The sequence below is a fragment of the Cuculus canorus genome, chromosome 21 (genome assembly GCF_017976375.1).
Source record: "Cuculus canorus isolate bCucCan1 chromosome 21, bCucCan1.pri, whole genome shotgun sequence".
Taxonomy (NCBI): Eukaryota; Metazoa; Chordata; class Aves; order Cuculiformes; family Cuculidae; genus Cuculus; species Cuculus canorus.
The window spans coordinates 3,174,797-3,197,974 of NC_071421.1; the positions used below are offsets into that span (position 1 = coordinate 3,174,797).

At 46.7% G+C, this 23,178-nt stretch overlaps 1 protein-coding gene across 4 annotated transcripts in view; it reads left to right on the forward strand.

Moving 5' to 3' along the window:
• Positions 1–23,178, forward strand: part of PRDM16 (PR/SET domain 16) — a 313,098-nt gene that overhangs the window by 252,047 nt on the left and 37,873 nt on the right. For all 4 annotated transcript variants that reach the window (XM_009561558.2, XM_054085576.1, XM_054085577.1 and 1 more), the window contains 3 exons: positions 10,587–10,721; positions 15,790–15,892; positions 22,461–22,659. In XM_009561558.2, coding sequence (XP_009559853.2) covers positions 10,587–10,721; positions 15,790–15,892; positions 22,461–22,659 — 437 coding nt within the window. The remainder of the gene's footprint in view (positions 1–10,586; positions 10,722–15,789; positions 15,893–22,460; positions 22,660–23,178) is intronic.

The window sequence follows — 23,178 nt, forward strand, 5'->3', positions numbered from 1 at the left end:
TCCTAAGTAGGTGAATTGGCATGGGGTAAAGTTCATCCAGGCGGCACCGGGGACTGTGCAATTCACCCTTGTACTTCCTTGTAACTGAGGTTTCAGCTTGTGATGCCAGACAAGATGATACTGGTTTAGTGTCAGCTGCAGAGTGGAAAAATCACTGGGCTTTAGGAGGAAATAACTGAACTAGCTCTTCGTCGGTCCTGAATTCGAGAAGAGCAATAAGGTTGGGCTGGAAGGATTCTAGAGCTTGCTTTTGATAAAAGAACCTGCATGTCAGAGTGAGAGAGGGTAGCAGACAAATTTCTTTGGAGGGTGCAAATGCTAGTAAAGGAAGGCGATTATTTTAGGATGGCACGTGGAGCAAAAGGTCTGTGGGTAAGATGCTCCCTGAGCCAAGAATTGTGCACATCACTTCTCCTTCTTGCAAAGAGCATCACAAGACATCGTCCTCTGTTGGTACAAGGAGTAACAAGCAGTGGGAATGGGATAGAACTGGGAAGTGGACTGGGCTGTGGTTCCTTTGCCTCCCTCTGGAGCGGAGAAGCCTCCAGGCTGGAGCCTTTAAAAGGCTTTTGGAAGAAGGGCTTACAAATGCATTGCAGAGAATAATCCTCTCCTGGTGGGGCACGGACCAGACGATCGGGGTATCTCAGTGTTATGGTTCTACAGCAACTCTTGGAGTGCTTTAGAAATAGAAACACAATCAGCTGAGGGATGTCCTGGTGTCTCAAACACACTGGAGATGCTGGAGCGTGGGGATAGTGCTCCCGGCTTGTGCACCTTCATTATTAGGGCACTCTTCCATCAGGATGTGCCGCAGCCCGGGTGCTGCTGCTGGGCTGGCAGAGAGTTTGTGGGGCACGTGGTGCTGACCCTGACACCTCTCCCCTTCAGATATTGTTTATGAACCTCATCTGGATGTCGGATAGTTTAACTAGCAGGACTATCATTAATTCTGAGATTCTGGTGAAAAATGAAGGCCCCAGAATTCCTTTACAGTTTGGATAATTGTGTTAGAGGACAGAATTACTATATTCGGTGCATAAATTTGAAGGACAATTACTTGGCTCGTTTTGTTTACATGCATCTGTTGAGTGAGAACGATGCTCACTTGTGGGTGGCAGTCAATTTTTACCCCTCTGTAAAAATACTTTTGCATCATTAGTTAGGAAGCAACTCAAAAAACTTCTTTTCTGGTGCAGAAACAAACTGCTTAAAGCAAAGGTGTCCACCCTGGTGTCCCCAGTTCGCATTTGAGTGGTGCTTGGATTGGATTCTTGTGTAAGAACTACAAGTTGATGAAGTTCTCCTTCAAGATGTAGAGTAAATGAACAGTCTCCATCTCCCTCAGGAGGCAGATTAGGTCAAGAGCAGGTTCTCTAGAAGCTGGAAGTGCTCTGAGGATCTGTGCTCCTTGCCTTGCTCTCAGTCAACAACCGGTTCCATGGCCTGTGCTGCAAGGCAAAGGGTTGTGGTGAGCCTGAATGCTTCATGGCTCACCTCTCTGAGCCCAAAGCAGAGAGGAGGCTGTAACTGAGGAACTCCCTGAGGCCCCTGCTCCCGAATAGGGGATAGCTGTCCTTCCTGCAGCCCCAGCAAGGTGACCAACTGACTATTGATTCTCCATCCCAGCCTATCTCTGAGACCCAATGGGCAGCGTGTCATGCTGTGACCGTCCCTGCCCCTGGGACCTGAGCATCCTCAGAGGAGCAAGTCAAGCACCAGACCTCCCAGAAGGAACGGGTTCTGCCTTTGTGCTGGGAAGTTCTCTTACGATCTTCTTTGTACCTGTTTTTATCATAAATCAACAGGCAGCTTTCGTGCAGGGTGGGAGCCTCCGGTGCCGCCGTGGAACGGGTGCGCAGACTTCATCGCCTCAATTTTACACCTTCTTTTTGGTAGCGTTTTTGGTAAATATCGTCTCTAAAGAAATCACACATTTCAGCTTGATGAGAGGTGAGCAGCACCCTGTTGCTACATCAAGAGAAAATTTCCCTCTGGCTTGGGGCGAGGGGGCTGCTTTGTTTTCAGAGCTTTTTAAGCTGCTGTTCCTGTTTTTGATCAGCTGCCTCGATCGGGAGGGAAACCTATAATATTCTTTCATTCTTTTTCTCAGTGCCAACCCCGTTCACAAACTCATCTGTTTCACACCTTCTAAAGAGCATGAGAACAGCCTGCAAAGCAGCTGCCTTACTCATTTCTGATAAGAAAGGTTACCGGGACCGTGTTCCTCGTGCGACTGTGGCACCTCTGGGGGGTTTCCTGTGCCGGTGAGACCTGAGTGCAGCTGCGCTCGCGGTGGTGTCGGCGCTGGGGGCAGGGAGCTTCCCTTTAAGCGTGTCTTTGCTTTAAATCTCGGTTCTGAAAGCGTAAAGTCATGGCCAAAGCGATGGTAACACGCAACCGTTGGGCCTGTGAGTTCAAGGGATATAAGCGAATGTGTGGGAAAGTATATGAGGTCCAACACAAAAAATGAGAGGCTGACCCTGTACCTCGGGAACAAAGAGCAGGAGGGGAGAGACAAGGAGATGGGTGTAGACCATGTTCTGACCTGTCACTGTGAGAGACAGCTCAGCTCAATCACTTCACTCAATGTGAGTGGATGCCGGCTCAAATAGAGACATTACCCTTGGTCAGAAAGTGTCGCTGTGCAGAAGTGAACAGCGAGTGAACATCCGGTTTCTTCTGAAACTGGAGAAATCAGTGATGGAAACTTCGGTTATTGACTGAGGCTGACAGTGAAGAGATCCAAAAGATCCAACTGGTGCTTGAAGGAACCTGCTTGTTGTCAGTAGGAAACAACCACAAATGAAAAATAGCATAGGACGTGGGCTCAAGTATCCAGACATCAGTTACCCACATCTTGAACTTGGGCTACATATCCCCAAATCTATTAATTAAATGGAAAATATATGCTATTCCAAGAACCTCAGCTCCCTGAATTCATTCACCTTTCCCTGGGGTACCTGGATAATTGATGTTATAATTTGTTTCATATATTGTTAATGATCAAGTATAATCACAGGGCAAAGGGTTTGAAAGGGAAGAGAGCGGAGCTGCCAGGACTGTCAGGTCACAGTCTGGATGCTTCCCGAGGAAGGGTCTTATTAAGGGGCCACAGGACAATGCTATTTCATGCAGTTCTTCTCGTGCTGGAGCCTCTGGTGTAATGCTGTAAAAGGCATTTTGTACTTGATCTTAGCAGCCTGAATGGGCACTTGAAGGCTCTGTTACTTTTTTGGCCAGCGTGTAAAATGCGGCAAATGGGTTTGGCACTCGGTGCTCCCAATAAATCACTCTCAAGAGGTCTACATGTTAGTGGTATTCCACAACTCCATTCCCCAAACGTTGTTAAAATAAAGCTGTAGTAATAAGAAATTATTTAAACCAAGCGGCAGTACCCTCCGTGCATCCCGATCTCGCGGAACACCCGAACGAACCCAAAGAGGCTGATCAGAATTTATTGCTAAGGGCGGCTGTGTTCAGCAGTAGCACCTTTGGATAGGAATAAGGGTAAGGAACCAATTTCTTTGGTTTCATAATAGCAGACAATGCATGTCTTGCCACTTTTAGTGTTCAATGTAAAGCCCCAGCTCCTGGAAACCAGCAATTGTTGCAGGACCTCAGTTTTCTCAATTACCGAGCGTAGGGGAACCCCTGAGTCGATTACAGACAGCGGACCAAGATACCAAAAAGAAAGCAAAAAGAATCCATCAGCATTTATATAATCTCATTAATTTTAGGACAACCACGTGATTTGGGGGCCATCGTTTGCAGAATTTGCAAGAAGCAACTGTCTTGTAGTGCATACGTTGTTGGGTGCCAGAGGATGCTGTAACGCTCACTTGAGCTCAGTCAGAAAGGGCTCATCATGACTTCTGCAGAGAACCATTTGGTTTCGGTCCTCAGCAGCACGCGTTGGAATGTTTCTAACATTCCTGAAGCTGCCGGTGTCTCCACAGAAGCTGTAAGGTACCAGCGACTCATCTCTGGTTTCACGCCTTGGAACAGCACTGGGAGTTCAGTGCTTCTGCACTTCTTGCTTCTGCTCCCTCTTCCTCATTCAGTGAAATGAAACGTCCTAAGTCCTCATCTGCCTGGAAATAGTCTGTCTTTTGTTTGTCAGAGGTAACTTCTCTCCAGTTCCCATTTATTTTTCAACTCTTGAGCTTTTAGAACTCTCATGATCACTCTTTTTTAAAATGAGGGGGGAGGAAAACTTCAAAGTTTGTGTGTGTGTTTATTACAGAGAACTGGAAATCCCTTTCTTGCCTCCTAAGTACAATATCTGAGGCAACTCTGCGATTTGATTCAAGCATAGTTTTTTACAGTTTACTGTTTAATTTAAATCAGTGTGGTATGAATTACAGTACCAGTGAAAAATGGGCTTTTGTTGAGGTAAATGCCTGCTGTCAACTTGGAAGTCATCTTTTTTTTGACGTTGTTACTCGATGTTTTCCCACGTGGTGATTAGATGTTGCTGTGCAAGCTCAGCCGAGCGCCCTCAAAGAGGATGAGGGTGGGAGAGAAATACGAGAGAGTGGAATAGATTTCATGCATCAACGGGAGTTGGCGTTGGGAGCACCTTCTACGATATCCGATGTTATTCGGGGTTGGTTTTGGGGTAGCAAAACTGCACCTCCAAAGCACGAATATAGGGAGTGTGATGTAGAGGAGAGGGAAAGCAGAGCTGGTGTTGATTTTCCTCAGGAGTTCTTGGCTTCTCTCTTTGCCCCTTTGCATAGAACTTGCTTTGCCGTGTGATCAATAGAGCGGCTGAAACACCAACAGTGCCTGTTGCATCAAGCTGCTTCCCAGAGCAGGAGATGCTTTCATGGAGATGACATTTAATGAGCTCTGTAAGTGCTGTGCTGTATAATTCTCACTGCTGTTGGTTTCTCCTGCGAGGCTTTGTATTTGCAGTTAGGTCTGATGAACTTTCAACTGGAACGAATCTGCTCTGCTTGAAAGACGCATCGATGACTCTGCAACTTTGCAGACTTTTTATCCTCGTGCAAAGCGAACTGACGCATCGGAAATGCTCGCTGGCTGCTTTGTGCTGGTACGTAAGAGAGCAGCAGTTAAGAATGGGCGGACCTTCAAAAGGCTCAGTTGGATCCAAATACGCTCAAGAAATCCAACCTCTGCTACAGAGCTTGTGTTGAGCGATCCAGACTCCTCTGCTTTGGAAACTGGACAGGACGTTTTGGTAGGGAACAGCCTTGTTTCATGTGATTTCTGGTGTTCTTTAGATGTGGTGGAAAAAAAGAACGAGAAGGTTATTTTTCTGTAACAAAACTATGTCTCAGTAACAGCCTGCCCTGAGCTTCCTGACTTTTCCTTCAGATCCTACATGAAACCAGAGAACGCGGTAGCACAACAGCAGGCTCAAACGCATCCACCAGTGGAAAATTCCCACTCCAGACATGTGGCTTGAGTGAAAGTTCAAAAACGTTCATTCTTTTAAAGACCTGGATTGGTCTTTCCCATCGGCTGCAGCCACGCAGCTGCCTCCCACAAGCTGGAGCAGCTCAGCAACGGCATCGGACTCGGCACCGGGCTCGGCAGAGGTCACTCCTGCCTCTGCCCGGCATCGCATATCCCGCTGACCCCAGTGCAATCCAGCTGGGCTGCCTCGTGCCCATCATTCTCCCGGTTCTGTCTCAGCATGAGCAAGATAGACGGATGCTTCTTGGATGGGAGGAGATCCTTAAAGATTTCCTCTCCTCTGAGCTTTCCCTATATTTGGATATGCTGGACTTCTATGGCAGAGCCCATGGTTTTGTGCACCTCGCTTTCTGCTGAAAATCTGAAAGTCGGCCTGCGAACAGGAGGGACCATGGATGCTGAGGACTGTCCTGAGGAACCTCCCGAGGATGACCACGCAGGCAGGTCACGGAGCCGGACAGCCAGTTGCAGAAAAACTAAGTTCTCTGATCCTGTAGTCATTTAATAGCCCTCAGAATTGGGACCTGGAGATCCTGCCTGACCCCATCCACGCATCCCATGGGCGTGCTTTGAAGACCAGAGCCTGAGTATCTTCGCTCAGGGCGATGGCAAGAGCTCTACTGCACACGCGTGAGGTAAAGCACAGGTAGAAGCTGTCAGGGAATAGCATTTTTTATCCTTCCTGGCATTTCTGGGGATGAGGAGCTGACTCCAGGCTGGACTTTACATTTGGACAAGGCCTTTACACCAAAAAAAGCAGTTCTCGCTGAATACGCTCAGAGCTGTTCCTGTGGCCCCAAGCTGGGGGCACAAACAAGTTGGGTTTGGCTCGATGGCTCTTCCCATCGGTTTTCAGTGCTGTGACCTGTTTGTGTCTGACACGTTTCTCATTAACTCTTTGTCAAACCACCAGGAAGCCTGCTTAATTGCAGGCAGAGTGCTGGATTTATGAGTTCATCTAGGCTTCGCGTCTACACATTGGCAGAAGTGTTTCTCTGGATGGAGGCTTTTTCTCTTCATTTTGCGGCAAGAATGGACTTTCTGTTTCAGTTACTTCTGAAAGTCATAAATTGCAGCGGTCCCTCCCTCCCCTTTATTTAAAAGAAACACAACAAAACTTCATGGCAACAGTTTATTGCTCTAAATCAGCTTGTGGGTCGTTAAAGCAAAAAGAGGGGGGGGGGGGGAAGGGAGGGAGAGAGGAGGGAAAAATCTGCCTCGAACTCCTGCCAAATAAAATGCGGACATCAGCCAAGCTGTCAAAGGCAGATCCTGCAACTATGGGATGAGAAGGTTTATTACACTTTGGGCTTCTGGGGAGGGATGTTATAGCAACAGGACGCTGGGTCGCTGATGGCAAACTCATGGTTGCTTCGTTTCTTCATGCACACTAGGAATCCATTAAGCTAACTGACGACAGATCCCCAGGCATTCCAGCCCTACGGCACACCTCGGCGGAGGCCAAATGTTGGACGCTGCCCATTACAACGTGAAAGAAACAACCCAGCAGAGAGCCCACAAATTAAAGAGGCAGGAAACCTCAAATGATGTGCAAAAAAAATTGTAAACCTTCAAGAGGATTTTTCCATAACTTTTGCTTCATAACTCAGCATTTCTGACGCGAATAAATTATCAAGCGGAGCCTTCGCAAGATCAATGAGCCTTTTGGACTCGGATCCTGAATGCCGTTGAGCAGACGGCAGATGAAGCTGCAAAGTGAGCCCTGGAACATGACAACCATTTCCTTTTGGCTGGGGAGAGACGAGTCTGAACCGCAACCACAGCCAACGTTCTGGCTCCACGTCCCAAATCCGTGTCTCTGCAGTGGGCCAGATGAACCCCTGTGATCCAAAGGAACGTGAAGGTGCATTTGTTTTAACCAGAGAGACTGACGAGGAGAAGGATGAGGACTTTGGAGTCAGGAAAAGATGAAATAGCATTCTGGGAATAGATAGCAGCCGTCTCAGCACGGCAGAGTCACGGCACTCTTACCGGCAGGGAAGGGGAGTGGAGAGCACTTGGATGAGCTGTTGGGTTTGTAGACAGAAGTGATGGGAGGTGCCTTGGGTTAATGAGTACGAAGTCTGTTCTGAACTCGCCATCTGCAGCAGAAAGAGAAAAGGTGAACTTGGGTTTTGGCATGCTCGGTGAAAAAAAAAAAAGCAGTGAGAAATCCATGACAAGGGATTGGGCGGGTAGGATAGAATGGAAGCTGCTGAGATCCTTGCTCCCATAAGAATCAAACCTCCGCTCCACCAAGTCAGATTCCTCTGATTTACACGTGATTTTCTGTTGGGTGTTTAATTCCTCTGACATCTTTTTTTTGTGCTGTTGATGCCAAATACCTGATGTCAGCCTTCACCTGTCCGGGTCAACAGGGGGATCTATGGATGAATGGGTTTAGGATTAAAGTTCCTGATTTGTCCCTGATAGAGATGAACTTAGCTCTGCTCTGAACCGCGAATAACCAAGTGCTTTAATAGAACTAGATATGACTTTTAATGAGTACGTTCCCAATCAGGTGATTGGACCCTTCCAGCTTCCATTTGCTCTCTTTAATTTAGCCATAGATAACACTATTTGCCTTCCCCTTTCCTTTTTCCATTTGGTCATTTTCAGAGCATCAATTGTCTCTTAGTGCTTCTTCAAAACAGCATATAAAGGTGAAGGATTTATGCTCATTCCAAAGCCCAACCTGCAAACAGAAAGGCTTTTTAGTTACAATAACTTGTAAACACTCGCTTTGGAGAATTTCGAGAGAGGAAATTTTGGATTTCCTTCTGGTCTAGACTGGAAGATGATGTGGTAAAAAGTTTCAGTTTGTTTTTCCGGGTTTTTTTAAGGTGGGGTAAGAGGCACTGAGAATATTCTCGTGTTTGACAGGAACAGGTCTATCATGCAGAGAGTAACTTGCGTTCGCTATTAGACTGTACAGTGTTTTATAGACTGTGATATAACTTTCACATGGAACATCAGAAAAGAGCATGAGGGTGTGAACTTGATCTTTAATTAGAGGTGTCAACCACAGCGAGCTGAGCTCGAGAAGGCTCCTACTCCGTAACCGGGCTGGCAGTGCTTTGTGTGCTCCGGTGGTCAGAGGTGCTGCATCGCAGCGGGTCTGAGAAAATCAGCCTTTCCAGGCAGTTTGACCCTCTGTTAGGCAGATATTGAGGGATTCTAGGGAATTACATTGCAAGTATTTGCCAACCTAGGAGAGCTATCACCCATATTTCTTACTCCAACTGTAGGGGAAGGGCACGTACTATGTGCTTGCAAGTACTGATATCTTTATGGAGCAATTGTCATTTAAAGGCAGGATTTATGCAACTGGTCTGGGTTCTTGTAGATAGTATCTTGCTTTATCTGTGATAAATTGCAGGTAGCTAAAGAATACGTAACTGCCAGGGACTAATAACTAGTACTTTAACCTATACTTACTTTGGTTTGCTCCCAATTGAGGGTACACAATAAAAAAACCCTATTATTAATCAGGCAGATGACGTTCCTTGTGAATTAGAAAGCTAGATACTATCTAAAAGATAAATTGCAAGGAAAAATGTGTTAGCAAAAATGCTAGGAAACTCCCGAGTTAAAAATCTCTAATGCCTTTTACTGGTAAGTGTAACAGGATAGGAGAACTAATTACCTCGCTGGGAAGCAGTAACTTCTTGCTATTTAACAGCAGCGTTGTTGGTAATACTTTGTCCACTCTTTTCTGCCTCCGTAATATTTGTTTTCTTTCCCAACTGTTCCGACCTTAAAGGTTCCTTATCAATAACAACCGACGCAAACCATTCTTTAAGGGACAGGAATATGCAAAATCTCGTTCAGTGACGCTGCTGAGCCTCTGTTCGTGATCCCTGGTTCTATTTCTGGCGTAGAGTGAGCGTGTGTGAAAAACAGGGGCTGAAGTTCTCAAGGTTTCGTGCAACCTCTCTCTTCTTCTCATTTTGATCTGTGAGAGTTCACGTCTCCTGTTTGGGTTTCAAAGCTCCACTCAGATGAAACCGCAGAGTTTCAGGTGATTTCTAGCGAAGATGGGACCTCCTTCTGAGCAGCCGAGCTTTGTGCAGGGCCCTGCAAAACAGCGGGTGAATGGGAGCTGAGCTCTGGGTTTCCCGGAGCTGCCGGAGTGCCTTTAGCCAAGCGATTCTGGTGTCCGATAGCCGCTATCTGTAACGTGCAGCTATGGAATAACACCCTTCATGTAGTCCTGGAGTTTGCTCTGTTGTATTGACTGGATTTCACCCCGAATAAATGAGTGGTGGTACTGGGAGGTCAGTGGGCTACGGCTTATTCGTGGAATCATTACAGTTGGAAAAGACCTCTAAGCTCATCCAGCCCAACCATCAACCCAACACCACCACCGTGTCTGCTAAACCGTGTCCCCAACAGCCATGGCCACAGGTTCTTGGCCACATGAGACCTCATCTGGAATACTGTGTCCAGTTCTGGAATCCTCAGCGCTAAGTGTCTTCCTGGTGAAACAGTGGTTTTCTTTAGCCCAGAACCCCTCAATTAACCCTTTCTCCCCCGCACACCTGGACTTGTAAGCATTCGAGGGGTTTCGTTTGGAAGGATTCCTCTTGTGCACCCCAGCCAAGTTTCATCCCGCCTTCAGCCACGCAGATCTTCCAGTGACAGTGGATTTCTTCTCGTGTCGTTACATAAATGAAGGCATTTATTACAGCGTTCTTTAAAATATAATGTCACAGCACTGTGAGAAGTGATCTGTGCTGATATTTGCTCTTTATTTATAGCAACAAATAATCCTGCGTGAAAGGCTAAAACAGATAACGTGAAGATGGAGCATTTAATTAACATTATGACAATCTGGAGAAGTCATCTGCTTCAATTACTTAAGCTGGTGTGGCTATTAGAACCTAATGTTTGTCTCCATGATTCTGAGCCTGTTGCTCATGGATAATTCTGATCTCTTTCCGTAGAGGTTCTGCTAACCTAGAACTTCAAGTTGCGCCTAAGAGCTGATTTTAGTCTTGTCATATGTCTCTTCTTTTATATGTATTCCATCCAGCTTTCTTGTTTGGAATCCTGCATTGCAAATCATTCTCCTTTTTAATTCTTTCTGTAGCTATCGCTTGCTATCAGTTGACCCATGTATTCCTTCTGCTGTTCTACAGATTGCTGACGACCTGGGAAATGAGAAATTCTGCCTTGACACCAGCCAGAGTGGCGCTGGGAACTGGCTGAAGTACGTCCGCGTGGCCTGTTCCTGCGATGAACAGAATCTAGCCGTGTGTCACGTCAATGACCAGGTAACGACTCCAGCGATTACCAGGCTGCTCTGCTCCCCTTGCACCCCTTGCACCCCAACAGCTCCTGGGGTGAGTTGGGTGGAGGACAGTGTATAGCAGGACCAACCAGAGGATTCATCCGTTCAGCAGCTCTGCTGCAGCATCCTTACACTTATTTAAGCCCTCTGGATTTGTGTGATCATCCAGTCTCCTTCTGTGGTTGGGAAGAAGGTGTGAGAGGTTCCACCTATTGTCAAAGAGGTTATGGTAACAAAACACGAGTCAAATGGAAACCAGTGCTGGTATTTCCTTGCCATCCAAACTGGAGGAAGTTCACGTTTCCAGTTGCAAGTGGTGGGTAGGGAGTATAATTCCAAGCTGTAAACTCAGCTGTTGTTTGTGTTTAAGAATGGAGAGAGAAAGAGGGAAGTGGTTTGAGGGTCTGATGAAGAGGATGGGAAGTAAAAACCTAATGGGCGTCTTACAGAAATGCTGGTAGAGGTCCGGGTGAGGGATGTGACATGGCATTAATGGGGTTTTGCTAATGTCATCTAGTGGTTGTAACGCTCTTTGAAACCAAAAATGGACTCAAGGTGAGCAATCAAAGTTGGGAGTTTCACAAAGCTCAAATCGAGTACAATTCAAATAGAAGTTACTGTTTCAGACCTCACTTAAATGAGAAATGCAGTCTCGACGTTATTCCCGTTTTGCAAACAGGAGGGATATTTGGATGCACACAAAATATGAGCTGAGGACAGGAAAATACACTTCTAATGAAAACATTTAGAAACCTGTAGCTGGCAGAGAAGCTGAAGCTGGAGGCAGTGTGAAATAGGGCAGCTCATGGGGATAGCTCTGGGTGCACTGAAATGTCGTCCCGCTTTGTGAACTTAGTTCCTGGTTTAAAATGCTTTTAAATAACTTAACTTTGGGTGCAGGCAAGAAAAAAAAATACAAAAATATCATAAATGTTCATGATTTAAGCAATTTAGAAGAGATGGAGGCACAAAGCTCTGAATTTCAGCCTGCTTCGTTAAAATGAGCTGCTGATTGCTGATTCCATGCCCACAATGCTGCTCTTACAGCACGGAGCCTGCAAACCAAGAGCCAACATTTATCAGCAGCTCCTTGTCGTACGCCGTGAGCTGCTCGGTGCTCACACAAGGCCGCTCCTGGCTCTCGGTTTCGACGGAGCGACAGGATAAATATCTGAGGGGCCATTCCACTTTCACTCACCTCGTACTGAGGTCTTTTACCGTCCCTCATTCTGCGCAGAAAATAACGTTTTCTTTATATTTATTTATCCTAGATAAGTATTTCAAAAGAACAGAAGCTCCTTGATTGACTGAGATAATTGTGTTTCTAAAGAAAGTTAGGAAAAGAGTAGTAGTAGGAACGATACGATTTGCTAAATGCATCTGGAAAATGATACTCGACTTCTGTTTTATTTTTTCCTGTTGCTGCTGCTGCCTTTTTGGGGCAAATGCTTCAGTGGTTGATCTGTTCTGATCCAGGAGACTCTGATATTAAGCAGAGGGTGTACAATAAATTAATAGCTGTAAGCTCACTTGCAGGATAAGAGCTGCTGCTTTTGTTTGTTTTATGTATATTGGAAAAAAGAGGGATGAGGGATCGATAGGAGGTACAGCAAATGGGAAAATTGGTCCTTTTTAATAAGCCAGTCTGATGTGTGTGTATAACAGGTATTTTATACATGTTCCACATAGATATTTGGTGGCTCTGTGCAGGAATCCTGGGTAGGTAATACAGTGCTTTAAAAAGAGGAAATAAAAAGCAATGTGGCTTAGCTAAAACAAAGCGAAGGCTGCTCCAAAGGCAGAAAACATCTAAACAGAAGCAAAACGCGCAGCCTGGTTCTGGCCAGGAACACAGGGGCCAAACCTGTGCTCCGACAGCGGACAGAACTCTGTGCCGTGGAGTCCCGCCGGGTTTCTGGCACTGTTAACCGTTTGCAAGGCAAGAACGTAAAGCAGCCGCTTTTAGCTCCCTGGGAATTGTCTTCAGCCGTCCCCTCCACCGCACGCCGATGCGGTTAGCGGCGCTGGGGGTTGATCTTTGGGGGCACTCGGCAGCTGCGTTCTCCGCTCTCTTAACACTCTTCTTGCCTGCGGTGCCAACATGTTGCAGCAGTAACGCTGGGAGAAACAGCAGCCGTAGCTCAGCAGCAGGTGAACGGGGCTATTCCTTCTCAGACACCCCAAAATAAGGAGGGGGACGCTCAGTTGCACTTTTCTCACTCGACACATTCCATCCCCTTTGCTTGCCTCGAAGCTGGGACCGCACAACCACCCCCTTGTTTGAGCGGTCTCTCTCTCAAGAACACTTTTTCTTAGAGGAAGAGGTCCAGCTTGGCTCGTTCTGTGCTCCACTCGGAGCAAGATCCGCCTGGGAATGGGATCAGCTGCAGCAGTTCTGCGTTACCGATGCGTGCAGGGATTGCACCACATCGCTCGGTTAAACACTGCAAAGTGTTGGCACCGGCGTCGTACTGCGCTGGGTTTCATCCGCAGGAGCAGTCGCAGAGCAGATCCCTACATCCAAGCTGGAAAAGGATTCTTCTGGGCTTTCTTGGCTTTCCTTTCTTTTTTCTCCCGTTAGCGTCCCACGCCTGAGTTGTGATAAAAATCAAGAAATGGTGTATTTTCAATCATCTGTGAGAGCGCTGCCCAAAGCTATATAGTTATATAGTTATATGTTATATAGTTATATGTTATATAGTTATATGTTATATAGTTATATGTTATATAGTTATATGTTATATAGTTATATGTTATATAGTTAACAATAAAGCTAATATTGTTAACTATTTTGTGCTAAGTAAAAGTGAGTATTCGTTAGGAGAGGTGCTCGTTGTGCTGTGAGAGATAGGAAATGATAACAGAGGGAGTTTTTGTATAAATGATGACCGGCAATGATTTATGACTGTTCTGATGGATCAGTGAATCTGATCTTTTCCGGTGCACAACAAATGAAAAAGGAAAGGAAAGCCAGCAGTAGTTTTAATTAATTCAGACCACCAGTAGCGTGGGTGCAAGATAATTATTATAATGAAATGTTTGATGAAATAAAGACTCCGGCAGAATCCAGCTTTCCCCTGGTCACTAATGAAGCTGGTACGGTATTTCTTGAAAGAGAAACTCTATATTTCTTGGCGGAGTTTTTATCTGCAAACAGCTGCTTCGTTGTGAGCACAAACGGGAGCAGAGGAGTTAGAGGTGATGGATCTGTGGCTGTGCCTTTGATCCAGGCGTGCCCTGGAGATCGGGGTTTGTATTTTAGTGCTTATCTGGTTTGGGGTCATCAGCTGAGGGAGAAATCTCTGCTCGTGGCTATATTGGGTGCAGGGTGGGGGCTCCGTTGGTGGGATGGGGGCTCAGAGAGCAGGATGGATCCCTTCTGCCAGAGGGATGGGGACAGCACTGTGGGTGTCTGGTGTCCGAGGCTGCCGGGCAGAGCCTGCCCTCTGCTGGAGCGGGATCCCCATCCCATTCCCAACACCGATCTCCTGCCCATTCCTGTCCCATTTCCCCTCCCGTTCCTGCTCCGACTCCTGTCCTGATCCCATCCCGTTCCTGCTCCCATCCCATTTCTATTCCTGATCCTATTTCCACTCCCGATTCTGCTCCTGTTCCCTTCCCATTCCCACTCCCATTTCCAATCCTGACCCCCTCCCCTCTCCTGGCCCCACTCACATTCCTGCTCCTGCTTCTGTTCCCATCCCGTTCCTGCTCCCACTCCACTTCTATTCCTGATTCTATTCCTGTTCCTGGTCCTGCTCCTGTTCCCAATCCCATTCCTGCTCCTGGTCCTACTCCCTTCCATCATCTCTTGAATTCTCACAGTGTTATTGTTAGAAAAGGACAGTGCCCATCATACTCCAAAAATGTGTAGAACATGGAAAACCCCAAGTCTTCTGGATTTCACATAGTTCTGACTCTCCTCTGTGTCAGTCATGCAAACCCCCAGTCTGTTGAATCCACTCTGCTGCTGTCTTTCGTGGTTTCCCTTGGGGAGATCTCCAGGGACTGCCCAGCCACTGCGTTGGGTGATCATAGAAAATCGTAGATCATAGAATAGTTTGGGTTGGAAGGGACCTTAAAGATCATCCAGTTCCAACCCCCTGCCATGGGCAGAGACATCCCACTGGATCAGGCTGCCCAAGGCCCATCCAACCTGGCCTGGAACACCTCCAGGGGTGGGACAGCCACAGCTTCCCTGGGCAAACTGTCTCCCCACTCTCATGGTGAAGAAATTCTTCCTCATGTCCAGTCTAAATCTGCCCCTCTCCAGTTTGTACCCATTCCCCCTCGTCCTATCCCCACAAGCCTTTATGAACAGCCCCTCTCCAGCTTTCCTGTAGCTCCTTCAGGTACCTGAAGGTCGCTATAAGATCTCTGGTGGTATCCATGGGCAGCCAACGACGATGAGCACGATGTAGTTATCAGTCATTGCAGGGGAGCAGCAAGCTCTCCGCCTGCTCGGAGGAATAAGCCACTTTCGGCACACTCCTCCTCCACAAAACCCTCCTGTTTTGGCAGAGGGGATGAAACCACTGAGGTCCACCTTCCAGAAGGTCCAGAGACAGGAAGTCTACGTGGGGATAAACCGCTCACCTGGAGCGGTTCAGATCTTGTCTGTAGGGGCCAAGTCCTCAGGCTCTAGGTGGGAGTAACCTACACATGTGCTAATTCATCTCTTTAATCATCAGCCCGATTTCGTTTAAGAGAAGTGGAGACTTAAATGCATCAATTCCATCAAATTAATCTTCCCTTCGCTATAACAAACACACTGAGCTTATAGGAGGTAGGGAAAACAATGGGAAGATTTGGTGTAATTTAAAAGAGAGAGGCTGTTACCATAAATACCACTTTATTGTGCAAGCAGTGTGAAACGCTGACACACATAGAGGAAAATAAAGGCAGAAGAAAAGAGCTCTCGGCAGCAATTATCACACCAATCAAGTGACAGCCTCCCCTATTAGCTGGGATAATTTGTTATTGGTTAAAATGTAAAATGCAAGTCTTTGCATATTTAACATGTCTCTCAATTTTTTGTTTCTGATTCCCAGATCTATTATAAAGTTATTAAAGAAATTGAGCCAGGAGAAGAGCTCTTGGTCTATTTGAAGGAAGGTGGTTATTCCCTTGGGAACATGGCGCCCAGCATGGAAGGTAAGGCCTCGTTTTGCTGGATAGGACCCTTTTGCACCTCTTGCCAGCAAACCTAGCGATGCTGAGAAACCTCGGTTAGTGCTAAACTGGGACAAAAACCCATCGGTACCCACCCCTCCTGTCACTGTTGGTATTTTATGCTTATTGACCCTCTTTCTCCGGTGAGACTCTCCGTCTTAGACAGCAGGCGAGTTGTTATTAACCTTAAGGCACGCACCAGATTAATTTGCTGCTTCTCTTTGAGGAACATTGTGGAGTTGGATATGATCGGAGATACCTGTTTAATTCCCAAGGTCACCCTGTTTCTTCAGGTGTGATAAAAATGGGCCAAACCATTCCAAGGCTTGCAAAACACTGGTCTTTAGAGCTTCGAATTGCATGGAAAAGGGAGATGCAGGCAGAAGATGGAAGAGTTGTTACTGGAATTGTTGTTGCTAGAGCATAGACAACCCTGAAACCATGAAATGATGCAGTGGAGGCCAAAAGAATGGTTATTTTTAAGCAAAATGTTGCATTTTTATTAGTGCCATGTCTCTCCTGCCTTGAAGAGAGTTGGTCTCGCAGGACAAGGTGCACAGGGTGGCAGAGGGAGAAGTTTCCTTAAGGGCATATTGCCTGTGGAGCAACCTGAAAGACTAAGCCTTATTCACTTCTTCACGTGTTAGGACAACCTTCCTCCTCTAAATGTCCTCCTGTGAGGTACTGGAGTTCAGTAATTGCACAGACTGCCTAAAAGACCGTGGTGCTTTCCAGGTTAAGTGAGGACAAGGATCAACAGGGTTAAAGTTTCGGATTCTCTCCCCACACCGGGCTGGTGCTGTGTGGTGTTCAAGAGGACCTGAAGAGAGGTGGGAAAAGTAAAAGAAAAGAGAAGATGCTGAGTCCTTATTCCTTTTTCATGGTGCGGAAATGAAATGGGAATCAGGCTGGACTTGCAAAGCTCTGCTCTATTTTATGAGGTTCTTGGTTTCCTTGACATTTGGTGACAGGGAGAGTTAGTGTAGGTTGTAGAAGGTACTTAGATGTTCTCGACTGGAGAGGTTATTAGGGGACATTATTTGTGCCTTTTTCTGTCTGTTCATTGAACGTAGAGCCTGGTGCGGGTTTCACATTGTTATTTGATGACTAATTTCTATAAACACGTTCTCATCTACCAGTTATTTTTGAATTATTAGCTGGAGGTACTCTTCTACATAATTAATCACTGAAATTTGAGTTGTCTTGCCTGGACATAGAATCCTGGAATGGTTTGGGTTGGAAGGGACCTCAAAGCCCATCCAGTTCCACCCCTGCCATGGGCAGGGACACCTCCCATGGGATCAGGGGCTCCAAGCCCCATCCACGCTGCCCTTGAACCCCTCCAGGGATGGGGCAGCCACCACTGCTCTGGGCAACCTGGGTTAGGGCTTCCTCACCCTCAAAGGGAAGAATTTCTCATTAAGATCTCATCTCAATCTCCCCTCTTTCAGCTTCAAACCATTCCCCCTCATCCTGTCCCTTCAATCCCTGATCCAGAGCCCCTCCCCGGCTTTCCTGGAGCCCCTTTCAGCACTGGAAGCTGCTCTAAGTTCTCCCTAGAACCTTCTCTTCTCCAGGCTGAACAACCCCAACTCTGAATACATTTATTCTCTGTTACCTGTATATAGATATAATTTTCAGGTTCAAATTTGTAGGAAAACTCTTTAGGAGCACGCACACGGTGTGCACAGTTAGTTTGAAACAGTTGTGAATAACTGGATGGTTTGAGGAGCATCAGGGCTGGCGCAAGCTCTTGCCAAAGGTCCGTGGGTGAGGTGGATGAGTGGGCGGCACGAGAACTGAGATGGCAGGGATGGGGTTATTTTTTTCAGTGTTCTCCCTTAAAAAGTTAATATATTTCTTAAGAATGCCGAGATAATTTCGGCGTTCACAGTGATGGAGTTGCACGCACTTTTTTTTTTGATATCAGGAAGAAATCAGAAAGAAATCCCACCTCTGTTTTGCATTTTGGTTTCTGAGAGGCTTTTATTCCAACAAGCAGAAAGTGCCCCTTGTTTCCGTCTTTGTCCCCATGTAACGTGGATCTGTGTCTTCTTGGTAATGTCTCCTGCTTTTGCCATGTAATTGCTTTCATATTATAATAGGCCAACATTAAATATTTGACTTCTTAATACTTTTTTCCTTTCGGTAATGCTGTCTTCCTGCTGCCTCGCACCCCCATTCCGATCTGGAATTAACAAGAAAGCAAATGCAAAATTGTTCCGCGCAAAGATAATTATCATAAAAATCTTTTATCCGAACCCCAGCCAAACACAGCAGACCCCTTATCACTGCAGGAATTTTGAGTAGGGCACTTGAACTCCTTTGAGATTCAAGTCTGGTAGATTAGCATGTAGATGCCACATAATTGTGTTCCCCTTGGTTTCTCTGAAAGCTATTAGGCACTGATTTATTTTTCTGTTACATTCCTGCTTTGTCCTGAGCGTTACTGATGGAACTTCAGATAGACACATATAACCATACATTTGACAAACAAGATGGAGAGAACAGGCAGCGATTTTTTTTTTATGCAACTGGATTTTTTTCCTTGCTTTTTATCCCCTTCTCCCTGTGAGGCGCTGAAGCAGGAGCCCTTTTGAAGGGCAGCGTTTTCGTCTGTGGTGCTTAAAGAAAGGAGAGAACTTTAATGAGAACTTGTTTTGAAGAGCAGGAATTTTATTTTTAGTGCTTAAAGAAGGGAAAAAAAAACTTTAATGAACCTGAAGTGAAGACACAAAATAAATACGGGGTCTTCTTAGCTCAGTCCTTTGGACTTGAGGTATCATTTTTGCAGGGGGTGGTCCAACCCTACATCTACAGAGCAGTTCTTTCCCCCTCAGTGGTATTTATTAAGGAGTCTCATCTTGTGAAACAGGAACGCTGGAGGAATGGGTGTTGGATAATTATGTGATATAATCAGCTGCTCTCCCAGCCAGTTCTTCCGCTGTTGAACCTCTCTGAGCATCAACGTAATATTTACAACCAGAGGCCGCATCCGTAACATGTGACTCCAGGGCTTCTAATTGTATTTTTGTCGGTTCTTCTTTGCAATAAGAATTTCTTTTTTTTTCCATACCCAAATATTCTGAAGCACGTGCACTTCTTTTCTTACCTTTTCTACCTGTGGAAAAGCCCTGTGGTGTCTGACGAGATGTTATCGTCTCTGAAGCACGAGCCCGTGCAAAGCAGACAAGGTTTGTTTTCATTTTAGTGACACGCGAGGGTTAGAGCTATAAAATCCGTGCAGCTCTGGAAGCGTGGAAATGCCGAAGTAAAAGGTGCACACGCCGCAGCTGAGCTGGTTTTGCTTCCATTTCTCCATACAAGGCGGCTGTGGAAGCTCCTCGGCTCCGGGGAAGCAGCTGTGTCAGCTTCTGCCAACCCAGGCTCGCGTTGTAGCGTGCGTAACTCGTGTGAGAGCTGCACTTCTGCTGACAAAGGACAAGGAGAATTAAAATCCCTTCTCTTAACAGTTATTACTGATGCTCCTAATGCATTTCATCTGTCCGTCTGTGTGTCTGCCTCCGCTGTAATCCCATCAAAAGGACAAACCCTACGTTACTGTCCTCGACAGCCCCAGGCAGGGCTGTATCAGGTCGCGTGCCGTGGCTGGGAGGGCTTTCGAGTTGTCCATCTTTAGCCACTTATACAATAAATAATTCTCCGTGGCTAGTTTTCCAAACTTGAAGTGGATTTCTAGTTCCCCGGAGGACAGCTTGGGTGAAATAACATAAAAGAAATCATGTGAATCTCAAACTGAAACAGGAACAATTCAGTATGGATTTGTAGAAGCTGTTCTGATGCTTTCTCTCTGATGTCAGAAAAAAAACCCTCAATCTGTTTCCTCCGTACCAAGTTTTCAGGTCTGGGGAATCGCCAATTTGAGCTTGAGAGATGCTGGGAGTTTTGCAGGAGCTGCCAAAGGGGTGAAGCCCTCTGGGAGTCCAGAGGGGTTTCAGTGTCTCCTGCACAAAAGCCTTCTCTCCTTGAGCCATCCCCATGTTGATGAAAGAGCAAAGAGGGGAAACTTTTGAAAGCTGAGGTAGACGAACACCTTGTGGGAGCAGTTCCACAGTATCTGGAGCTGCTGAGGTGTTTATCCTGTTGCTACACAGTTCAGTGGGCTGCACAAATGAGCTTCTGTCCCACGTACGGCTCTTAGAGATGAAACCAGAGCAGAAGTGAGGTCGCGTTTATTATTGCCACGATGCTTCGAGTGCGGCTTGATGCCTGAGCCTTGGAAAACTGAATGCTGAGGAAGATGAACACTCATTTCAGCATGTGTGAGAGCCAACGTGAGTTTATTAACACGGAGAGGTGGCCCGATGAGACTATCACCTTAGCCCATGCAGCGCGCCTGCGTTCCGGGACTCTTGGTGCTGTCAGGCTTGTCTCTTCCCACCCATTATGGATGTGGTTAAAAGGAGAGACACAGCAGCTTCATCCCAGCCCTTCCTTCCTTATTGCTTTCATGCTGAGAATGTTTTCTGTCCATAAACATTTGCAGATGAAATCTTAAATCATACTCATTAAGATCGTTCGCTTCATGCTGTTGTAACAGGTAAAATGCGGTAACAAGACATTGCATGACGCTACAGTTCTTTTTATTTATTTATTTCCCTCGCTAAAAAGTAGTTTAGGCTATTTTTATGGTTATACTCAGTCTCTTAGCCATGCTAGGTAGTTTTTTCTATCTCGATTTCCACTTTTCCCTCCCCAGGGATGTAAAACACAGGAGATGCGTATTGGTACTGCTCTACAAAACGTTGGCAAACAGCATTTCTCGAAGGAGCCCGTCAGGGCCTGATCCACTGCATCGTGAGGCCACTGATAGTGATTTTAGAGCATATGAAATCGGGAGCACATGAATCATTTTCAGTCAAAATCCTTTTCTCCCTCAAAGGAAAACGTTGACCCGCTGGATTTGATTTCTCTTTACATCCCTCTCTAATGCAGTTCAGGGAATCCTACGGCGTCTCTGTGGTTTATCCGTTCCCTGGGTGCGTGGTGCTTGGATAAACAGGAAGGCTTCGCTGCGTGGATCTCGGTGATGTTTTCTTTTTAAGCTGTTGTTTGACTGTTTCCAGTTTCGTGGGCACGTCGATACTTTCCGCGTAGCTGTGTTCCACTCTGGGTTTCATCTGCCTACATCGTTTGCTGCAGCAGCTGATGGGATCTACTCTTTCTTACTCCCCGCAGCAGCGCGGCGCAGGCTGACGGGGCCACAACCGCCGCCGCCGGCTTCGCATGGGCTGCACCGAGAGAAACGGAGAAGGGAGATTATCGCCCGCGTGGTCGCGGGGTGTGACACTGCCTGCGCTCACGCTCGCGCCGCGCTCTTCACAAAGTTAACCCCGAGTTATACAAAACACAGTCTCAAGCCCTAAAGCCTAAGTGGTTATAATTGTGCAAAACTTGGGGCTGACAAAGTACGTGGGGGGGATTCGATGCTGGAAGGTTGCAGATTTGAGGGCGGCTGCTTCTCGCTTCTTCCCCCTCGTCCCCTTTCCCATGAAGATGGAGCTGCTCCATCCCAGCGTTGGCTGCATCCCATGGGAAGAAGGTTTCCCCTCTTCCCTCTGAGCTAATGCGTTTTACCACAATCTTTCCTTCTGAAAGCGAAGTTATCAGGAAAAGAGAATAAAACTTAATACAAAACAGAGCCCCGGAGGAAGAGGGGAGAGGAGGAGAGGGAAACGCGGTGACGAAGTGGTGGCTGGAAGCTGCTGTTCCCGGCTGCCTGCTGGGTGGAGAAACCCAGAGCTCTCCCCACTCCCTCGCAGAGGTCGTTCTCCTGGAGAATTTACAGCTCCGAGCCGATTGTTTGCCTTGGCACCACGGTCAGGATGCTGCCTTGTAAACTTAATAATAGCTGCCCTCTTTTTAATTTGTTTGACCTTGACTACAATAATTTATTATGTCCATTAGATCTTTTTTTTTTTTCTTTAAAAAAAACCCAAAAACCACAACCCAGCACAACAAGAAGGAATTTGGCTCCCGTTTCTCTCTTCCATGGGATTCTGGGTTTGAACTGCTCGGGTCTGATGGCGCACCGTGCTTCTGCAGTTAAGAGGATAACGTTAGAAAGAGATTTCCTTAGACAGGAGCTCCCTCAGGTTTGTGCTTTTCTCCCAGTGTGGGTCTTTCTGAGTGCGATTTGTTCCTTTCCCCTTTCGAGGAAGAGCTCAGTTGTATTTTCAGATAAAAAAAACTCATTGCAAACAAAATAGTGCAGAGCAGCCCCAGTGTTTTGTGATTCTGCTGATTCTCACAGGTCTCTCTGTCTCCGCAGAGGCCGGGACACCAAACAAGATCTCTCCTGGTTGCGTGATTTCTGTTTCTTTCATAACGCTTAAAGTGAAAGCGAGCTGCTGGCACAGCCTGCAGCCTGCCTTGGTTTCTCTCCCCTGCCACTTGCAGATTTCCTTTTGCTTTGTTTGATCGATCCTCACACAATATCGCATTCGCTGTGCAAGTGCTGGGTAGAATAATTAGACTCGTTTGAACGGTCTGATCCACAAGTCAAAATCCTCTTCTCTGTCTCTTGCAGAGGAGCACACGTTTCGCTGCGAGGACTGTGATGAGCTTTTCCAGTCCAAGCTGGACCTGCGACGACACAAGAAGTACGCCTGTAACGCCGTCAGCTCCCTCTACGAGAGCCTGAACGACGAGATCAAGCAAGAAGGGCTTGGAGATGGACAGGTCTACGAGTGCAAAGACTGTGAGAGGATGTTCCCCAATAAATACAGGTACTGGAAAGGTGCCAGACCCTGCTCTGGCCTGCCCTTCTCCTGCGCAGTCCTGGCTGATGGAAGGAGCTGGGCAGCTCAGGGCGGCTATGGGGATATTCTCTTCCTTTCTCCTTAGAGTTCTGGAAAGTTGTTTGTAGGATCCTTCAACATCATTAGCTATTTGGCAGTATTTTATTTCACCTCGATTGCGTTGACTGGGATGTTTTTCAACACCCATCGGTAGAAGCATCCACAGGTTATGGAAGATCCGCTTCCCTGGAGGTGTTTAAGGCCGGGTTGGATGGGGCTTGGAGCCCCTGAGCCAGTGGGAGGTGTCCCTGCCCATGGCAGGGGGGGAACTGGATGGGCTTTGAGGTCCTTTCTGACCCAAACCATTCCATGTTCTACAATTATTCCACTATAAAGTTTAAACAGATGTTTGAATACCAAAGCTGGCAGACCTGGTCGGTCTCTTTGCAGATTCCATGTATTTGGGTTCTGAGGGAGAACGCTGGAATTACATTCTGCCACTGCCTT